Consider the following 22,218-nt stretch of genomic DNA (forward strand, 5'->3'; position numbering starts at 1 on the left):
GCCATACACCCGATTACACCACATATGTAGTCATTCAAATAGCATACAGTATATTGTTTAAACATCCGCACCATGCACATACAGTTGAAGTCGGAACTTTACATACACTTAGGTTGGAATCATTACAACTCGTTTTTCAACCACTCCACAAATTTCTTGTTAACAAACTATAGTTTTGGCAAGTCGGTTAGGACATCTACTTTGTCATTTTTCCAAAAATTGTTTACATACAGATTATTTCCCTCTATCACAATTCTAGTGGGTCAGAAGTTTACATACACTAAGTTGACTGTTTCTTTAAACAGCTTGAAAAATTCCAGAAAATTATGTCATGGCTTTAGAAGCTTCTGATAGGCTAATTTACATCATTTGAGTCAATTGGAGGTGTACCTGTGGATGCATTTCAAGGCCTACCTTCAAACTCAGTGCCTCTTTGCTTGACATCATGGAAAATCAAAAGAAATCAGCCAAGACCTCAGATTTTTTTTTTTTAGACCTCCTCAAGTCTGGTTCATCCTTGGGAGCAATTTACAAACGCCTGAAGGTACCACGTTCATCTGTACAAACAACAGTACGCAAGTATAAACACCATGGGACCAAGCAGCCGTCATACCGCTCAGGAAGGAGACGCGTTCTGTCTCCCAGAGATGAACGTTCTTTGGTGCGAAAAGTGCAAATCAATCCCAGAACAACAGCAAAGGACCTTGTGAAGATGCTGGAGGAAACATAGGACTCGTTTTACTGTGGATATAGATACTTTTGTACCTATCGACATAACCTGAAAGGCCGCTCAGCAAGGAAGAAGCCACTGCTCCAAAACCACCATGAAAAAGCCAGACTACGGTTTGCAACTGCACATGGGGACAAACATCGTACTTTTTGGAGAAATGTCCTCTTGCCTGATGAAACAAAAATAGAACTGTTTGGCCATAATGACCATCGTTATGTTTAGAGGAAAAAGGGGGATGCTTGCAAGCCGAAGAACACCATCCCAACCGTGAAGCACGGGGCTGGCAGCATCATGTTGTGGGGGTGCTTTGCTGCAGGAGGGACTGGTGCACTTCACAAAATAGAGGGCATCATAAGGAAGGAAAATCCTGTGGATATATTGAAGCAACATCTCAAGACATCAGTCAGGAAGTTAAAGCTTGGTCGCAAATGAGTCTTCCAAATGGACAATGACCCCAAGCACACTTCCAAAGTTGTGGCAAATTGGCTTAAGGACAACAAAGTCAAGGTATTGGAGTGGCCATCACAAAGCCCTGACCTCAATCCCATAAAACATTTGTGGGCAGAACTGAAAAAGCATGTGCGAGCAAGGAGGCCTACAAACCTGACTCAGTTACACCAGCTCTGTCAGGAGAAATGGGCCAAAATTCACCCAACTTTTTGTGGGAAGGTTGTGGAAGGCTACCTAAAAAGTTTGACCAAAGTTAAACAATTTAAAGGCAATGCTACCAAAAACTAATTCAGTATGTAAACTTCTGACCCACTGGGAATGTGATGAAAGAAATAAAAGCTGAAATAAATCATTCTCTCTACTATTATTCTGACGTTTCACATTCTTAAAATAAAGTGGTGATCATAACTGACCTAAAACAGGGATTAATTGTCAGGAATTGTGAAAAACTGAGTTTAAATGTATTTTGCTAAGGTATATGTAAACTTCCGACCTCAAATGTATATACATTTTTTGCTGATTAATGTGTACATACTGCATGTGGATTTTTGTAAATTCAATATTATTATTCATGTAAATGAAGCTGCCTATTCAGTCTGTTTACTGTGGGAGAACCATAATGCAACATGTAATTCTGGGTGTACTAAGTGAATAAAGGTGGTGGTGATTCTGATGTATTGTATGGGGCCAGTGTGCTGTGTGGTGTTGTGTCTCAGTAGAATCAATAATTGGCATGCTCAACACAATAGTCCTTCCATCAAAGTCTTTGGGTGCCGGGTTGGAGGATCATGTCAACTGGAAAACAAAACTGTGTCTCACCTTCTGTGTCGATGTTCTCTGTCTCACACCGGGGTATATTGGTGCAGAAGGCTAGTCTCTGGTTAGGATCTGTAGTGAAGCACCATGGGATCTCTGCACCATCTGGGTTCCGACAGTAGTTCTCTCTCAGGTCTCTGTGATGTAAGAGAGAGATACGTACACACTGGTTAAATAGCTGCTTCCCACGTGGACATACGTAATAATATGACTGTATGTGTCCGTTTCCCTATATTTCTCGTACCAGTGACAGAAACAAAAGAAAACCCATGTGGGTATTGAATGACATCATCACTCACTTGCACTTGTAATTCTGCGGGCTGTAGGTGTGGTTATGGGGGAACTGGGAGTCCCAGCGTTGACATGTGACGCCCGACGGGGTGACGCTCACAGTACCGTGGTAACTCTGTCCCTGCTCCCTGAAACACGACGATGTAGCATCCACATCAGAGTCATTACCTGGGTCTGAGACAGAGAGGGGGAGAAGAAGGAAGTTGAGAGAGAGGTATGAAAACAGAGAGAGGGAGAAAGAGGATTTAGGATGAGAGATGAGCAATAGATAAGATGAGGGGAGATGATAGACAGAAAGAAGAATGTAAAGACGTTGACAGGGGAGAAACCAGACAGAGAAGGCAGGAGGGAGAGAGAAACCAGACAGAGAAGACAGGAGGGAGAGAGAGGGAGAAACCATACAGAGAAGACAGGAGGGAGAGAGAGAGAGAAACCAGACAGAGAAGGCAGGAGGGAGAGAGAAACCAGACAGAGAAGACAGGAGGGAGAGAGAGGGAGAAACCATACAGAGAAGACAGGAGGGAGAGAGAGGGAGAAACCATACAGAGAAGACAGGAGGGAGAGAGAGGGAGAAACCATACAGAGAAGACAGGAGGGAGAGAGAGGGAGAAACCATACAGAGAAGACAGGAGGAAGAGAGAGGGAGAAACCAGACAGAGAAGACAGGAGGGAGAGAGAGGGAGAAACCAGACAGAGAAGACAGGAGGGAGAGAGAGGGAGAAACCAGACAGAGAAGACAGGAGGGAGAGAGAGGAAGAAACCAGACAGAGAAGACAGGAGGGAGAGAGAAACCAGACAGAGAAGACAGGAGGGAGAGAGAGGGAGAAACCATACAGAGAAGACAGGAGGGAGAGAGAGGGAGAAACCATACAGAGAAGACAGGAGGGAGAGAGAGGGAGAAACCATACAGAGAAGACAGGAGGGAGAGAGAGGGAGAAACCATGCAGAGAAAACAGGAGGGAGAGAGAGGGAGAAACCATGCAGAGAAGACAGGAGGGAGAGAGAGGGAGAAACCATACAGAGTAGACAGGAGGGAGAGAGAGGGAGAAACCATACAGAGAAGACAGGAGGAAGAGAGAGAAACCAGACAGAGAAGGCAGGAGGGAGAGAGAAACCAGACAGAGAAGGCAGGAGGGAGAGAGAAACCAGACAGAGAAGACAGGAGGGAGAGAGAGGGAGAAACCATACAGAGAAGACAGGAGGGAGAGAGAGGGAGAAACCATACAGAGAAGACAGGAGGGAGAGAGAGGGAGAAACCAGACAGAGAAGACAGGAGGGAGAGAGAGGGAGAAACCAGACAGAGAAGACAGGAGGAAGAGAGAGAAACCAGACAGAGAAGACAGGAGGGGGAGAGAGAAACCAGACAGAGAAGACAGGAGGAAGAGAGAAACCAGACAGAGAAGACAGGAGGGAGAGAGAAACCAGACAGAGAAGACAGGAGGGGGAGAGAAACCAGACAGAGAAGACAGGAGGGGGAGAGAAACCAGACAGAGAAGACAGGAGGGGTAGAGAAACCAGACAGAGAAGACAGGAGGGGGAGAGAAACCAGACAGAGAAGACAGGAGGGAGAGAGAAACCAGACAGAGAAGACAGGAGGGAGAGAGAAACCAGACAGAGAAGACAGGAGGGAGAGATAGAGAGAAACCAGACAGAGAAGACAGGAGGGAGAGAGAGAGGCAGGAAGAAGGGAGAAAGAAAAGAGGGAGAGAGGGAAAAGAAAGATGAATCTCACAGAGAATCGGTCATGTTTAGACTAGAGACAAATGATCCTAAACAGTCAGTCCAGATGTAGGATCTTAATTTGACCAGCATTATCGAAGCAAAATCATCCTGTTCAGTCCATAATGTTGCTTGATCGGTGGTTAGGCTATTAGCTAAATGAAAAGTGCAATACTGTTAATATACAGTGTGTGCGAGTTTTCATTGAACTTATGTAAATCACAAACCTCTGCATTTTCCACGGTGCAGGAAAATTCTCAGCAAAATAAGAGTGATCAAATTAACATCCTATATCTGTAGTACTGTATGGTCTATAATCTGTCTATTTATCCAAAACAGTGGTGCCCCACCACGAGACATACCGAAACCAACACTACAACAGACCACAGACTTCCATTATCAGACTAATGGGAATGGGCTGTAGCCAACCCTTCTATATCTGTCATGCCATTCAATAAACGAACAAAGAGAGTAGTAGGCTAATTGCACAAACAGACTGGACAGCCAGGGTAGGTTATAGGGTATTGGGTATCACATATCTGAGTGTCAGGACAAAGTGGGTATAAAAACAGATGAAGAGTATCTGAAAATCTGAGTTTCTGATATCCAACAGATTTTTGGGGGAGTTTAGACAGGTTTAGTTTGGGTATCTAATATCTTTATCCGTTAAGTACTAAAATACTTAAGTACTTTTCAAACATAGCTCTCAAAGCTCTACAAAGGGCTACAAAAAGGGAATCTCTACTATCTAGCATCTGCGAATCCCCTCTATCCTATACTGTACTGGCCTCATTCATGGTGTACAGTGTACCATACCAGGTTTTGGCAGGAAGAACGTGCATGTGTGGGTTGAGCCTAGCTAGATCCCTATTGCTTGGGTAGCTTGGCCTCTTACATGTGTGACTGTAAGGGTAGGTTACTATAACGAAGGCCTGATGGATGTGGTACTCACCGCCAAGCCAAACAACCCTGCATTCAGCCCGCTTAACAAGGCTTCCTGGCCCTCTGGTCTCCAAAAAACAACCCTGCATTCAGCCCGCTTAACAAGGCTTCCTGGCCCTCTGGTCTCCAAAAAACAACCCTGCATTCAGCCCGCTTAACAAGGCTTCCTGGCCCTCTGGTCTCCAAAAAACAAGCCTGCATTCAGCCCGCTTAACAAGGCTTCCTGGCCCTCTGGTCTCCAAAAAACAACCCTGCATTCAGCCTGCTTAATAAGGCTTCCTGGCCCTCTGGTCTCCAAAAAACAACCCTGCATTCAGCCCGCTTAACAAGGCTTCCTGGCCCTCTGGTCTCCAAAAAACAACCCTGCATTCAGCCTGCTTAATAAGGCTTCCTGGCCCTCTGGTCTCCAAAAAACAACCCTGCATTCAGCCCGCTTAACAAGGCTTCCTGGCCCTCTGGTCTCCAAAAAACAACCCTGCATTCAGCCCGCTTAACAAGGCTTCCTGGCCCTCTGGTCTCCAAAAAACAAGCCTGCATTCAGCCCGCTTAACAAGGCTTCCTGGCCCTCTGGTCTCCAAAAAACAACCCTGCATTCAGCCCGCTTAACAAGGCTTCCTGGCCCTCTGGTCTCCAAAAAACAACCCTGCATTCAGCCCGCTTAACAAGGCTTCCTGGCCCTCTGGTCTCAAAAAAACAAGCCTGCATTCAGCCCGCTTAACAAGGCTTCCTGGCCCTCTGGTCTCCAAAAAACAACCCTGCATTCAGCCCGCTTAACAAGGCTTCCTGGCCCTCTGGTCTCCAAAAAACAACTCTGCATTCAGCCCGCTTAACAAGGCTTCCTGGCCCTCTGGTCTCCAAAAAACAACCCTGCATTCAGCCCGCTTAACAAGGCTTCCTGGCCCTCTAGTCTCCAAAAAACAACCCTGCATTCAGCCCGCTTAACAAGGCTTCCTGGCCCTCTAGTCTCCAAAAAACAACCCTGCATTCAGCCCGCTTAACAAGGCTTCCTGGCCAGACAGAGTCTCCAAAAAACGACCCTGCATTCAGCCTGCTTAACAAGGCTTCCTGGCCCTCTGGTCTCCAAAAAACAACCCTGCATTCAGCCCGCTTAACAAGGCTTCCTGGCCCTCTGGTCTCCAAAAAACAACCCTGCATTCAGCCTGCTTAATAAGGCTTCCTGGCCCTCTGGTCTCCAAAAAACAACCCTGCATTCAGCCCGCTTAACAAGGCTTCCTGGCCCTCTGGTCTCCAAAAAACAACCCTGCATTCAGCCCGCTTAACAAGGCTTCCTGACCCTCTGGTCTCCAAAAAACAAGCCTGCATTCAGCCCGCTTAACAAGGCTTCCTGGCCCTCTGGTCTCCAAAAAACAACCCTGCATTCAGCCCGCTTAATAAGGCTTCCTGGCCCTCTGGTCTCCAAAAAACAACCCTGCATTCAGCCCGCTTAACAAGGCTTCCTGGCCCTCTGGTCTCCAAAAAACAAGCCTGCATTCAGCCCGCTTAACAAGGCTTCCTGGCCCTCTGGTCTCCAAAAAACAGCCCTGCATTCAGCCCGCTTAACAAGGCTTCCTGGCCCTCTGGTCTCCAAAAAACAAGCCTGCATTCAGCCCGCTTAACAAGGCTTCCTGGCCCTCTGGTCTCCAAAAAACAACCCTGCATTCAGCCCGCTTAACAAGGCTTCCTGGCCCTCTGGTCTCCAAAAAACAACCCTGCATTCAGCCCGCTTAACAAGGCTTCCTGGCCCTCTGGTCTCCAAAAAACAACCCTGCATTCAGCCCGCTTAACAAGGCTTCCTGGCCCTCTGGTCTCCAAAAAACAACCCTGCATTCAGCCCGCTTAACAAGGCTTCCTGGCCCTCTGGTCTCCAAAAAACAACCCTGCATTCAGCCCGCTTAACAAGGCTTCCTGGCCCTCTGGTCTCCAAAAAACAACCCTGCATTCAGCCCGCTTAACAAGGCTTCCTGGCCCTCTGGTCTCCAAAAAACAACCGTGCATTCAGCCCGCTTAACAAGGCTTCCTGGCCAGACAGAGTCTCCAAAAAACGACCCTGCATTCAGCCTGCTTAACAAGGCTTCCTGGCCCTCTGGTCTCCAAAAAACAACCCTGCATTCAGCCCGCTTAACAAGGCTTCCTGGCCCTCTGGTCTCCAAAAAACAACCCTGCATTCAGCCCGCTTAACAAGGCTTCCTGGCCTCCCGGGTGGCGCAGTGGTCTAGGGCACTGCATCGCAGTGCTAACTGCGCCACCAGAGTCTCTGGGTTCGCGCCCAGGCTCTGTCGCAGCCGGCCGCGACCGGGAGGTCCGTGGGGCGACGCACAATTGGGCTAGCGTCGTCCGGGTTAGGGTGGGTTTGGCCGGTAGGGATATCCTTGTCTCATCGCGCTCCAGCGACTCCTGTGGCGGGCCGGGCGCAGTGCGCGCTAACCAAGGGGGCCAGGTGCACGGTGTTTCCTCCGACACATTGGTGCGGCTGGCTTCCGGGTTGGAGGCGCGCTGTGTTAAAGAAGCAGTGCGGCTTGGTTGGGTTGTGCTTCGGAGGACGCATGGCTTTCGACCTTCGTCTCTCCCGAGCCCGTACGGGAGTTGTAGCGATGAGACAAGATAGTAATTACTAGCGATTGGATACCACGAAAATTGGGGAGAAAAGGGGATAAAATTTATAAAAAAAAAAAAAAAAAAAAAAAAAAAAAAAACAAGGCTTCCTGGCCCTCTGGTCTCCAAAAAACAACCCTGCATTCAGCCCGCTTAACAAGGCTTCCTGGCCCTCTGGTCTCCAAAAAACGATCCCGAAAAATCTCAGAACTCCGCTTTTTTATGTTACAGTGTACAGGGACGGATTTGTTGGAATTTCTGCAACCCCTCCGGATTTGAGGGATTTGTGTTTCTATACTGTTTGATAAATGAGGTCAGAACAAAAAGGAAGGGAATGTTTGGAGAGGAGGACAGAAGGAGGATGTGCTTTTGGCTTGATGTAATGCATGCCGGCATCTAACGTCGGGTCACCTTTGTTATCTACAGGTTAGGCAGTGCAGAATCCATCTGGACAAATTATTTTTTACTCCCCGGTTGTAAATCACGGTCCTCAGCCGGGCGGGGCCGTGGGCTCAAGGTCAGTGTTGAACATCCCTTTGGATGAAGAATATCAAACTGTCTAAAAGTGGTTTCTATCCTCTTTTTCATCACACACACACAGCGAACCCCCCAACACACTAGCACGCCCTCCCATCCTCCCATCTTGTCAAGTCCTCAGTTGTAGTGCCAGGGTTTCAGTGGGCCTTGCTTTCTACAACACTTCTGACAATCTGTTATGGTTTCAACATCCATGGTGTTACAACTATGGCGCCTGTGTGTTCTGTTGATAACGATGATGAACATTACTCCCAATGCCTCCCAATCTATTGGAACTATCTGTGTCAGTAGCTATTGAGCCATTTTGGCTACTCCCCTACAGTTAATATATGTCATAAGGCTGAATCCTAATGTCCACTTAAAAGGGACATTTCTAGTTAGTCTTCCATTGACATCAATGCATGACTACAGATGAGTTTACACAAGCAACCCAATTGTGATCTTTTGCCCAATTAGAATTAAGCTGCCTGTGTAAACCCAGCCTTAGTACAAATTTGAAGTGGAAGTTAGGATTTGACCAATAATAAAAGTTTCATAGTGCTTTGTTGTGTTTGAGTGATCTGAATTAAGCGTTTTAAACCGTCAAACTCTCCCTCCCCTACAGTTGACAAACACAGCCTACTTGTCCTCACTGAGGTAAATAGCTTTCAGCTTAGAGCCACATGAAACACTAAATATCCCAAACAAAGCCTCTCCCTGTCTCCTTTGGAAGGCTCCTATACTTATCTCGTTATCCCCCAAAACCACCATTGTGGCCCCTCTACCAAAAAAAACTTTGGCACTCCCAAAACCACAACTCGGTCCTCCCTAAAACCACCACTTCAATCACAGTGGTTGCCCTCGCAAAAGAGGTTTCTAACCTCCAGGCTCTTTCCTGGTTAAATAAAGTTAGAAAGCCCTGCTACAGACTCAGTGTGGTCCACTCTCTTCCCCTCTGATCACAGTAGAATCCCCATACAGATACATACATCGAAATATTGAAGAGTTCTATTGAATTCTGTGGGAGTCTAGTATTGTATTCCGCTGCTATGAAGGACTAATGGGGAGATGGTTTGTTTAGTGAAGTTGTGTGGGAATATATCGTTTATTGAAAGGGAATAGGGAATGTATGTGAGAGAATGGTAAAGTATTGGGAGGGACAGGGGGCCCCTCTCTCATAGAGGGAGCTGTGACATCGCATTAATGAGGATCCGGACGAGGTGTGTGTAGGAAAATGTGTACCATCCATTATTCTTCTTTACTATGTGAGTGCTTCCTTCTCCACCTCGACCCAACACAACACAACACAACCCAAAACAACCCAACAGAACACTGAGAACACAAAAGCAGACTGATTATCTAACATGTCTGTCCTTCCACACTCTCAGCGTTGGTATGCCATCCCAGTAGCATTAGACAGTTTTCACTGTTTGGGACAAAGAGGAAGACAGTAGGAAAGTGCACACACTCACCACACACACTGATGTTGCAGTACTCCCAGGGTGTTTGTGGGTCCAGGGTGTAACACCACGGACGCAGACGGTTGTCCGGATTCCGACAGTAGTTGTCATTCAGCCCTTTATCAGGGTACCTGTGAAGAAAGACAGGGAAAAATAGGAAAAAGACAGAGAGAGAGAGTTATGCTACATGGGTTCATCTCCTGTGTATTAGGATAGAGGGAGTGTTTGTGCAGCTGTGTATGTGTGTGTGTGTGTGTGTGTGTGTGTGTGTGTGTGTGTGTGTGTGTGTGTGTGTGTGTGTGTGTGTGTGTGTGTGTGTGTGTGTGTGTGTGTGTGTGTGTGTGTGTGTGTGTGTGTGTGTGTGTAGAACTTGATGAGGGACTGCAGTGCGGTTGGTCTGACTATACATATACACGTCAATGGGGGAGAGTCACTCAGGCTTTCATCCACAGACCTTCACCACATTCACTGCATACAATAAGGTTGACTAACTAACAGCAGTGGGCTAATCCAAAGATCACAAACAATTGACTTTGAAGTAATGAAAAGGAATAATTCATTTAAAAGTAAGTAACGTTAGCCATAACTTACTGTGCTATAAATACATAAGGCTATGGGTTTCCTTACTCACTTTTTAGGTTGGTAGGGGTGTCTGTGGGGCTTGGATGAATCCCATCTCTGACACTCCTTCCCACTATCTGTGTGATCCATCGGCCCTTTGTAGTCTTCCCCGTTACACCTCATACACTCCACTGCAAACGCAAAAACAACGTTAGCACAACCTTCCCACAATGGCATAGAACATGTTTTCGACACTATATTAAAGAGGGAAACACGATTAAAGATGACTAAACAGTCTGACTTTTATCTTATTGTAAAGTTGATCACTTTAATAACGTTAGCAACATGCTTATCTCTCAATCTTTGTACAATATTCAATGAGAACTAAGATACTAGCATACTAAACATTTCTTGACACGGTAGTGAATTGGGATTCCCTGGTGCGTCAAAAACAACATTGTTGTTCGGCTACAAGAGCACAAGATATGTTTTTCTAGGTTGTTATCAGGATAACAGAGGGTTGTTATCAGACTGTAGTGGTACACTATTAGCAAGCAGAGTACAGTTGAAAAAAACTTCCAAAAACAGGGCTACTTTTCACCAACAAACCAGCTTCACTCCAGTAAATGACATATCAATGTGGGCCACCTCATACATTCCAAAGATGTCTATGTTGGGCAAACCAAAGGGCCAGCTTTCCGAGCACAGATTAATTCTAGTCCTAGACTAAAAATAATCTCCATTGAAAGTGCTCTTAAATCCAGCACTAGGCTTAATCTGTGTCTGGGAAACTGGCCCCAACGTGTAATTGGACTCTGCTGGTTGAGGTGTTACCTTGGGAGCACTGAGGCAGGCCACACTCTTGGTGCCTGACCTCTGGGTCTGTAGTGAAACACCAGGGCCCACTGCTCTCGTTCTTGGGGTTACGGCAGAAGTTCCCGTTCAGGTCCTTCTTGCCCAGTCTCGCTGGCTGGAAGCTGAGGGAAAGTGTGGAGAAAAACACTACTAAGCATAAAGTGGGAATGACTAAATGTGTGTGACAGGCACGAAAGGAGTTGCTGTTTTAGGACTCATAAAGTTGTAGAACTTCATTTTGTTTAAGATGGGATTTCTGTAGGTTTCTTAGATATTGACGTGAATTGGGGGCCCTTAGCTCCGAAGGCTAGCACGCTAAAAACTGAGCCAAAAACAAAGACAGTTGGTAGAGTCGTAACATGCTAACTTAGCTACATTATCTTGGACCATGGTAATATAGACAAAGTGTAATAAAAATGTATGGAAAATGGAAAATATTATCTCCTAGTACATCATCCCTTCACATTCATTCCATGCCCTCAGGCCAATCTACCAGTAAATGCTTCCAGTCTGACCTGTAAGTCAGCCAGTTACTGCTACACATGCACAGAGTCTCACAACAGGTATTTCACCACACAACTACGAATCAGAAACAGCAGCTCAAGCATTTCTTATTATCGCCAACTTCACAAATTGAAACAATCTATTTCTTCTGCTTTGTACACTAGTTCAGCAGAAGAGTCAGGGGAGACACACATGGACACACACACACACCTTTTGGGAGTAAAAGCACCATGTGAAGTATATAGCCTGTAACAATGGGGCCATGCCAGATAAATGGACACTAATATATATATTCTGAAAAGCGTGGAGGATGAAAAGCTGGATTTTAAACACCTCCGTATTCAGCCCTACCACAGCCACTGTCTTCCCACCAACTGAGAGAGAGCAACAGAAGAAGGTGGGAGAAAGAGAGTGAGAGAGCGAGAGAGAGGGAGGGAGATAGAGAGAGAAAAATAGAGAGAAACAGAGAAACAGAGGGATAATGGAGGGAGAGAAAGAGAGTGAAACAGATGGAGAAATAAAAATACAAAAAAAAGAGATGCTGAGACATGGAAAGAGAGCAACAGAAGATATGCTGAGACATGGAAAGTGAGCAACAGAAGAGATGCTGAGATATGGAAGGAGAGCAACAGAAGAGATGCTGAGACATGGAAAGAGAGCAACAGAAGAGATGCTGAGACATGGAAGGAGAGTAACAGAAGAGATGCTGAGACATGGAAAGAAAGCAACAGAAGAGATGCTGAGACATGGAAAGAAAGCAACAGAAGAGATGCTGAGACATGGAAAGAAAGCAACAGAAGAGATGCTGAGACATGGAAAGAAAGCAACAGAAGAGATGCTGAGACGGAAAGAAAGCAACAGAAGAGATGCTGAGACATGGAAAGAAAGCAACAGAAGAGATGCTGAGACATGGAAAGAAAGCAACAGAAGAGATGCTGAGACATGGAAAGAAAGCAACAGAAGAGATGCTAAGACATGGAAAGAAAGCAACAGAAGAGATGCTGAGACATGGAAGGAGAGCATCAGAAGAGTTGCTGGAGACAAGGAAAGAGAAAAATGAAGAGAAAGAAAACCAGAGGGGCCTTTCTATCAGCAGCTCGGCTCAGCCCTCAACCCCAACGGCAGGGCCCTTTCTTGGGGGAGAGCTGGCTCGGCACTCCCCCCTGTGCCCTCCGGCCTCCATCGAACTCCACTAATGCACAACATCACTCATCCCATTGCCAGAGGAAACGCAGAGATCTAACTTAGACCGAGAGAGTCTTCAGCGAAATAGTGGGAGTCCAGTCTGCTATGAACCAAAACCCTTCCATCCACGTGGTAGTCCAATGCCCAGTCCAGAGACAACCACAAGCCCAGAAGCCCCCTAGACACTATTGTAGATCTGACCATATTACTTGCACCTATAGCATTAAGTTGCATCCACATGTAGTACCAAGGAGCTAGGAGCTTATTTTGGACAGGGCCAGACTTCAACTTGGACCTGACCGACTGCCTGCCAACAGCCAAATACACCATGAGTTGAGTCCTACTCATTAACATATTGACATGTTCCTTTAATGTCATAAAAGTCTATCAGAATGTCATTTAAAAAAATACAGGATTTCACTTTAAGGCTTTTTAAAGGCTTTATCTGGTGAGCTGCACCCCCAGCTCCACATGAGGAGAGAGAGGAGCCAGTAATAATATTTACTGCCAGCCTGCCTGTCTGCCTGTCTGCCTGTCTGCCTGTCTGCCTGTCTGCCTGTCTGCCTGTCTGCCTGTCTGCCTGTACGGTATAGAGGAGGAAAGAAAGTAATGATGTTGGGCTAACAGATGTTAGCCAACTATTCATCTCCTTGTCAAGGAGGGGTCCCTATGGTGTTGCAGGCAGACACTATGCACATAGGTCTGGCTCTCTCTTTGGACCTCTCCCTATTTCTCTCCACATCCATCACTGTCCCGCTACGTCTCTCTCACTGTGTCTCGCTGTGTCTCTCTCTCTTTGTCGCTCTCTGTGTCTCTCTCTCTCTGTGTCTCTCTCTCTCGGTGTCTCTTACTCTATCCCTGTGTGTGTGTGTGTGTGTGTGTGTGTGTGTGTGTGTGTGTGTGTGTGTGTGTGTGTGTGTGTGTGTGTGTGTGAGAGAGAGAGAGATGTGTCTGTACATCTGTCCATTTGTGCTGGGGTCTGTGTGCATATCTGTCTGTCTGTGTATATGTGATTCATTCACATATGGAGGGGGAGAGTCAAGGTGTCCTGGGGGAGGTGAGAGTGGGCCCTGTATTTTCATCTGGGTTGGAGGCTTGCATTTTTCTCATGTCTGTGGCTTAGTGAGCTCAGCTGGAGAGCACATAGAACATGACCTCAGTCTATACATCTCTACTCTCTCTCTCTACACTCTCTACACTCTCTCTACACTCTCTCTACACTCTCTCTACACTCTCTCTACACTCTCTCTACACTCTCTCTACACTCTCTCTACACTCTCTCTACACTCTCTCTACACTCTCTCTACACTCTCTCTACACTCTCTCTTCACTCTCTCTCTCCTTCCTTATGTTTCTTTCTTTTTCTCTCTCTCTCTCCATCTCTCTCCATCTGTTTCTCTCCCCCTCTTTCCCTGTCTGCTTTCTCTCTTTCGTTCACCCCCTCTTTCTCTCTCCACTCTTCTTTAATGTAATCTCCGTTATCTCCTCTCTCCCCCCTCTCTCTCTCTCCTTCCTCTCCAACCCCAAACATTGCTGGTAAAATGTCTTGTGGCTAACGAGCAGTGCTAACAAGAACCTGGCTCCAAACCATCATTAGATATTCACTGGTCTCGCTTAGCTTAACCTGAGAGCTTTTCCTGCTGTACCTACTGTACTTGATGACCTTTCCTCTCTGCCAGCCCTCCCTCCCTCTCTGACAATTTGGTCATTGTTTAACTAGAGCGATGTAAGACAGGATAGGTCCAGGGGGGTAGGATGTGGGTGGGTGGGTGTTAGATGTGTATGTGTCATAACGCTACAGTGTTTAAGTGATGTATAAGTGTTTGGCTCATCCATTCACTGATGTGAGAAGAGGGGGAGACATTCTGTCTCAAAGAGTTTTACACTGAAGTAGCTCAACTCATTAACCATCAGAGTATATCACCCAATAATCCCACTTTAGCCTACAATGCCCAACGCTCTAACAAAGCCATAGAAAAACCACAGACTGACAAATGTGCATACCCCACAGAAAAATAACATTTAAAAATTAAGTAACATAGAGAAAATTACGTGTGTTCATGAGGGAAGGATTCAGTCCATGACTGACAGGGAATCTTGTCCTTGGTTACCGCCCTCCTGCCTTTGTAGTTCACCCCGGAACCGATGATACACTCCCTCACATAATCTAAAAATGCCAAGACGAGAGAGAAAGAGAGAGACACAAACATTCACGTCAAAGTTAGCAAAACACTGTCATTATTCGCATGGAAGATATAGCTCCCTAAAGTTAATTAAATGTCACTTTGGGGCGTTTTGTCAATTCTCAAGCGCGAGACTCCACAGCTTAAACAATCCCTTGGGTCCAAACTGTAAACAGCGGCCATGTTGTTTATGCTCTGGTTGGTTCACCGCATGTTTGTGTGCACATCTCTGGCCACTGGAGTTACATAACTAGAGCGGGAAGGCAGTTGTTGTGTCAACAGACATCGAGAGCTCTTAAACCTTAGAAAGTCAACCTCGGAGGATCCGTCACACCACAAGAACCATCACTCTAAACAAACATATCTGCATTGCTATAAACTTCTATAAACTTTCCACTGACATTTCAGAACGTTTCGGAGAAAATAGAGAGTGTATAATGCCACGTTTGAGGCAGATCTCGCTAAGTCAACATTAACGGTTATGCAGCGTTTTTCCCAAGACAACATTTTATGAAGCTTTGGCGGGGGAAAAGCGACAACGTAAGGCTAAAATGTAATGTTTGAGCTAAAGTCAACAGTTATATTTACCTTTTTTCTCATAAAGGTCAAAGTTCACCCTGTGTTCCCTGTGAGCACCGTCCATGAAGCGGTCAAAGGGAAGCAAGTGGCATTTCCTGTTTTGATGGTCGAAGTAGAATGCCCTGTAAGAACAGACAGGAAGTAGTTGAGAGATGAGCACTGGGTGATAAGAAATATGAAGGCTGTATGAAGGGAGGAGGGGGACAGAGGGAAAATGTAGGTCACTGGAGAGAGAGAAAGATGGAGAAACAGTGAGTGAGTGAGTGAGTGAGTGAGTGAGTGAGTGAGTGAGTGAGTGAGTGAGTGAGTGAGTGAGTGAGTGAGTGAGTGAGTGAGTGAGTGAGTGAGTGAGTGAGTGAGTGAGTGAGACGTGTGTGAAACAGTTGTGCATTTTGTTTTGCATGCATCTGTCTCTATGACCATCTTCTTTGTTTGTGTGAGATGCACCTGCAGGTGAAGGTTTTCTTGTTCTTGCTGCACTTGCGAGCACAGTGCTCCAGCGAGCGGCTGTTCTTGACCATGGAGGGCTGGGGGCAGTCTGGACACAGCAGCCTGGTGTCCTCACTCTTCTGGTACTGCTGTAACGACTGCTTCCTGCACTCTGAGACAGGACAGAGATGGTACTTCTGTAACGACTGCTTCCTGCACTCTGAGACAGGACAGAGATGGTACTTCTGTAACGACTGCTTCCTGCACTCTGAGACAGGACAGAGACGGTACTGCTGTAACGACTGCTTCCTGCACTCTGAGACAGGACAGAGACGGTACTTCTGTAACGACTGCTTCCTGCACTCTGAGACAGGACAGAGACGGTACTTCTGTAACGACTGCTTCCTGCACTCTGAGACAGGACAGAGACGGTACTTCTGTAACGACTGCTTCCTGCACTCTGAGACAGGACAGAGACGGTACTTCTGTAACGACTGCTTCCTGCACTCTGAGACAGGACAGAGACGGTACTTCTGTAACGACTGCTTCCTGCACTCTGAGACAGGACAGAGACGGTACTTCTGTAACGACTGCTTCCTGCACTCTGAGACAGGACAGAGATGGTACTTCTGTAACGACTGCTTCCTGCACTCTGAGACAGGACAGAGATGGTACTTCTGTAACGACTGCTTCCTGCACTCTGAGACAGGACAGAGACGGTACTTCTGTAACGACTGCTTCCTGCACTCTGAGACAGGACAGAGATGGTACTTCTGTAACGACTGCTTCCTGCACTCTGAGACAGGACAGAGATGGTACTTCTGTAACGACTGCTTCCTGCACTCTGAGACAGGACAGAGACGGTACTTCTGTAACGACTGCTTCCTGCACTCTGAGACAGGACAGAGATGGTACTTCTGTAACGACTGCTTCCTGCACTCTGAGACAGGACAGAGACGGTACTTCTGTAACGACTGCTTCCTGCACTCTGAGACAGGACAGAGATGGTACTTCTGTAACGACTGCTTCCTGCACTCTGAGACAGGACAGAGATGGTACTTCTGTAACGACTGCTTCCTGCACTCTGAGACAGGACAGAGATGGTACTTCTGTAACGACTGCTTCCTGCACTCTGAGACAGGACAGAGACGGTACTTCTGTAACGACTGCTTCCTGCACTCTGAGACAGGACAGAGACGGTACTTCTGTAACGACTGCTTCCTGCACTCTGAGACAGGACAGAGACGGTACTTCTGTAACGACTGCTTCCTGCACTCTGAGACAGGACAGAGACGGTACTTCTGTAACGACTGCTTCCTGCACTCTGAGACAGGACAGAGACGGTACTTCTGTAACGACTGCTTCCTGCACTCTGAGACAGGACAGAGACGGTACTTCTGTAACGACTGCTTCCTGCACTCTGAGACAGGACAGAGACGGTACTTCTGTAATGACTGCTTCCTGCACTCTGAGACAGGACAGAGACGGTACTTCTGTAACGACTGCTTCCTGCACTCTGAGACAGGACAGAGACGGTACTTCTGTAACGACTGCTTCCTGCACTCTGAGACAGGACAGAGACGGTACTTCTGTAACGACTGCTTCCTGCACTCTGAGACAGGACAGAGACGGTACTTCTGTAACGACTGCTTCCTGCACTCTGAGACAGGACAGAGACGGTACTTCTGTAACGACTGCTTCCTGCACTCTGAGACAAGACAGAGACGGTACTTCTGTAACGACTGCTTCCTGCACTCTGAGACAAGACAGAGACGGTACTTCTGTAACGACTGCTTCCTGCACTCTGAGACAGGACAGAGACGGTACTTCTGTAACGACTGCTTCCTGCACTCTGAGACAGGACAGAGATGGTACTTCTGTAACGACTGCTTCCTGCACTCTGAGACAGGACAGAGACGGTACTTCTGTAACGACTGCTTCCTGCACTCTGAGACAGGACAGAGACGGTACTTCTGTAACGACTGCTTCCTGCACTCTGAGAGAGGACAGAGACGGTACTTCTGTAACGACTGCTTCCTGCACTCTGAGACAGGACAGAGATGGTACTTCTGTAACGACTGCTTCCTGCACTCTGAGACAGGACAGAGACGGTACTTCTGTAACGACTGCTTCCTGCACTCTGAGACAGGACAGAGACGGTACTTCTGTAACGACTGCTTCCTGCACTCTGAGACAGGACAGAGACGGTACTTCTGTAACGACTGCTTCCTGCACTCTGAGACAGGACAGAGACGGTACTTCTGTAACGACTGCTTCCTGCACTCTGAGACAGGACAGAGACGGTACTTCTGTAACGACTGCTTCCTGCACTCTGAGACAGGACAGAGACGGTACTTCTGTAACGACTGCTTCCTGCACTCTGAGACAGGACAGAGACGGTACTTCTGTAACGACTGCTTCCTGCACTCTGAGACAGGACAGAGACGGTACTTCTGTAACGACTGCTTCCTGCACTCTGAGACAGGACAGAGACGGTACTTCTGTAACGACTGCTTCCTGCACTCTGAGACAGGACAGAGACGGTACTTCTGTAACGACTGCTTCCTGCACTCTGAGACAGGACAGAGACGGTACTTCTGTAACGACTGCTTCCTGCACTCTGAGACAAGACAGAGACGGTACTTCTGTAACGACTGCTTCCTGCACTCTGAGACAAGACAGAGACGGTACTTCTGTAACGACTGCTTCCTGCACTCTGAGACAGGACAGAGATGGTACTTCTGTAACGACTGCTTCCTGCAATCTGAGACAGGACAGAGTCGGTGAACAGACCATGAAAGAGAATAGACAGACATGCACACACAGAATCTTGGCTATCAATCACACACACACTCACACTAACTCCGCTTCCCTCAATCAATTTGTATGAAGCCCAGAGCTGCCCCATCATTAAACATTAAAAAAGTGAAGTCAGCAGTTTATAGGCAAGAACCAACGAACCATCATCCCTCAAATGTATTTGACTGCACTGCTGAGTCCACTAAGTTTTTTGGGATCATTGACCTTCTCAATATCTCCTCAATTTCTCACACACACACACACACACACACACACACACACACACACACACACACACACACACACACACACACACACACACACACACACACACACACACACACACACACACACACACACACACACACACACACACACTCCAGGCGTCTGCACCCTGAGCTTTCTTATATCTCTTAGATATATGACAGACACTTCAAAACCTTATTCCTTATGATTTATTTTTTGACTGTTGGTTTTGCCATTTATGAATGTGTTATTCAATGTCTTTCTATGGGCTATAGTAGTAGAGGCCAAATTAAATATTTGAATATATGTTGTTGATACCTATAGGGGTCCTAAAATTGTAAATCAAATAGCTAAATGATGCATGGTATGACCATCTTAAAACAATTCCATATGTTAGCTTAGTAGACCTCCCCAACGGCTTAGACTTTTAAGGGTTGTTAATGTCTCCTGGCAGATATTAAGTTACATATAAGAAAGCTACAGGGACCTCATTTGAACATGTGAGAAGTTACAACTAGACATACTTTTGGTGTGAAGGGGTTTATAGGACTGAAGATAATAAACTTGTTATCACATGGTCTCTCAGAGTTCTCATTATTGAAAACCATAAATAAAGTATTTAAAGAGCATATACTTTAGTGGTGCAATCTTTCGTTCATCATTTGTGGCCAGAGTGAAAAATTCTCAATTGAAAAGTGCTTCGGAGTTTTGAATTTAAGAAACATGTTAATGCGCCCACATCAGAGACAATTCGTTGTGTCTGTAACTCTGCAGCTCACTGTGTTGTCTGTGGGACTCGCCGTGGTCGGAATGGTTTCTGGAGGACACAATGCCTGGGCGGCATTAATACTAGATCTGGGACTCATCACGCTGTTGTTCTAACATGCATCCCTCCTCACGCCGCGCAATTACACTTCACTTAGACTCTTCCTCTCCCTCAGATAGAGAGAAAGAAACATTCCGTTTCTCAATAACACAATATTAGATTTAGGCGTATTCGTTTTTTAAGTTGACCAACCTTGGTCAGGTATAGTCCGAGTTTTTTGGGGGAGTGATGCCAAAAAACAAACTTCGGTTTGGTATTAGCGGATTAGGTTTTAGTCCACTATCTTTGCAATAACGTTAAACATGTCAATGTGGGATGAGGGGTTCCGTTCCTTTTTCCAAAGTGGAGAGGACCTGTATCCAATAAAACGCATATCCTCTTTAAACAGCAAAGGAACCGGTTAAAGGTGCGTCTCGGTATCGAATTTGCATACGCATTACATCTGTGTAAGTGAAAATTTGCGAGGGAGTTAATGGAACTCGGCTCTGCGTCCAGATGTGGCTATAGTGCAGCTCACCTCTGCGCGCACACGCGGGATTCCCAATCTGACTATTCGGGCATGCGCACAACATCCACTGGGTTTAACCAGAGCAATTCAATTTACCTTGACTGAGCTCAGGAATTAAAATAAAGTTAATTAGTAATTTTCCCTGAGCAGTTAGTTATAAGTCTATTTAGGTGTTTTCAGTCTAGCTTGATTAGATCAACATATCAGTTGCGTGGATAGCTGCACGAAATTATTTCAGTAGCTGCATTTATCGTTCCAGGGACAGTAAAGGGCCTATTACATAAATGACCATGACCTATAGAAAATGTTAATGACAAAGCAGTTATATCGCCAGCAGACGCACTTCAAAAACATGACTGCAGCGCAGAGGGTCTAACTCTTTGACGTGTACTATAGTTACCTTTACGCAGATGGCCGCGCATAACGCATGCATGAGGCCTACATACATTAGGTATTTATGACAGTGAAAACATAAAGTAATTTCTCACTGACATGCACATTTTCTTACGAGTCAATTGAACCACTCGGCCCATTTCATGAATATAGCCTAACACTGATATAGGCAACGATCAATATAGGCCTCTTTTTTAAAGAAAATATTTGAAACCGAGAATATCTGTTCAATTCAACATATGCCTCTTTTTTAAAGAAAATCTCTGAAACTGAGAATATCTGTTAAATTTTGACCAAAAATCAGTGTTGCACAAATGATCCTCTCTACTAAGCAGCATCATCGTGTTACCTTAGCCTACATGCCAAAGCGCAAGGCGCATTCCCTGCCGCACCAGCCTGCTAATGCACACATAGGGACAAACTAAAGACATGGCCACCACGCCACATTCCAATTACAATATCAACCAGTATCAAATTCCTCGAAATAATTCAGACCATTGATCACCACTGTGGATTTTGATAGATGTTGCAGCGTATCAATGTATCAACCACTAATGTAATAATGTTTTACGTTTAGGCTACCAATACAAATAAACCTTTTAGTCTTCATGACATATGCAATATTTCTGCGCAAAAGTAAGTCTGTAGGCCAGTTAAACATAGGTTATAAATGAATGGTCTATGGAAGTGCTACACTTCAATCCATTTCACTTACAAGTCTTCTGATCTGTGTGATATATTTAGAGAACTCGTTCCCTTTCATGCCTATGAAAATGATATAGCCTATACGCACAGCCACTAAACCGAATATCAATGACGGGCTATGTAGGCTATACATAGTTTACCGTTAGGTCATATTGCCTAGTAAGATTTACCTGAATTCACAGCGAGCACAACACACAAGAAAAGTTTGTAAATCCAGATGATATCTGCCTTCATTTTTGATGGAGTAGAGTGTATTATCCTAATCCAAGGTTTGCGGCGTGGATTGATTGAACGTCCTCTCCGCGTTATACCTGTTTATATGGTCCGATCTGGGATTAACAGGAAGAGCCCACAGTGCAGCCAGCGATGCCCCCCTTTACTGGAAAGAAGCCGTCCTTGGTTCAACCCCCCAGTCCGCTTTATCAAACCGGTTCCCCTCCCCCAGCTGCACGGCAATTAACCAGCACTTTAACCGCACTCTCGTCCCTTCTTCAGGAGAGTTTCTAACAGCCTCACGCAAAGTGCGTTTGTCAATATGTTTATTTTAAGCAGCTGGGGGGTGATGCCAAACCGGATACATGTAATTTCCCTTGTAACTGAGAGCTAATACGTAGAATTTTATGCATTTTGGTTTCATGTGGCACATTTGAATACAGTTGGACAGAACGCGTACGGGTCCAATGCTTCAGCGGGACTGGGTTGATGATAAGATATTAAACAATGTTTGAGAAGTAGGCTTGACCCTCCCCTTTGTCCCCTTCCCCCCCCCCCCCCTACACACTTTTCCGACTTTTGGCTGAAGTTGCAGAATAAACTGGGATGATTTGCACATGCATGTAGAAACTTTAATCAGCGCATTGATTAAGGCCCCTAATGACCTAAGTGCTGGCAAAATGCGCAAAAAACCGCCTTGCACCTAAACGCATGGG

The 22,218-nt window shown here is 46.1% G+C and overlaps 1 protein-coding gene across 3 annotated transcripts in view; it reads right to left on the reverse strand.

Moving 5' to 3' along the window:
* The window catches only part of hgfa (hepatocyte growth factor a), a 39,977-nt gene extending 18,162 nt beyond the window's left edge, over positions 1–21,815 (reverse strand). The window contains exons 1-9 of one of the 3 annotated variants that reach the window (XM_038996708.1): positions 21,460–21,815; positions 15,831–15,984; positions 15,393–15,505; positions 14,674–14,788; positions 10,912–11,054; positions 10,148–10,268; positions 9,529–9,647; positions 2,296–2,461; positions 2,000–2,133 (exon numbers count right to left, since the gene is read on the reverse strand). In XM_038996708.1, the coding sequence (XP_038852636.1) occupies positions 2,000–2,133; positions 2,296–2,461; positions 9,529–9,647; positions 10,148–10,268; positions 10,912–11,054; positions 14,674–14,788; positions 15,393–15,505; positions 15,831–15,984; positions 21,460–21,523 (1,129 nt within the window). In that variant the 5' untranslated portion in view covers positions 21,524–21,815. The remainder of the gene's footprint in view (positions 1–1,999; positions 2,134–2,295; positions 2,462–9,528; positions 9,648–10,147; positions 10,269–10,911; positions 11,055–14,673; positions 14,789–15,392; positions 15,506–15,830; positions 15,985–21,459) is intronic. The other 2 variants (XM_038996707.1, XM_038996709.1) reach the window with 2 other exon arrangements.
* Between the last annotated feature and the right edge of the window lie 403 nt (positions 21,816–22,218).

Source organism: Salvelinus namaycush, chromosome 6 (assembly GCF_016432855.1).
Source record: "Salvelinus namaycush isolate Seneca chromosome 6, SaNama_1.0, whole genome shotgun sequence".
In the NCBI taxonomy this organism is placed as follows: Eukaryota; Metazoa; Chordata; class Actinopteri; order Salmoniformes; family Salmonidae; genus Salvelinus; species Salvelinus namaycush.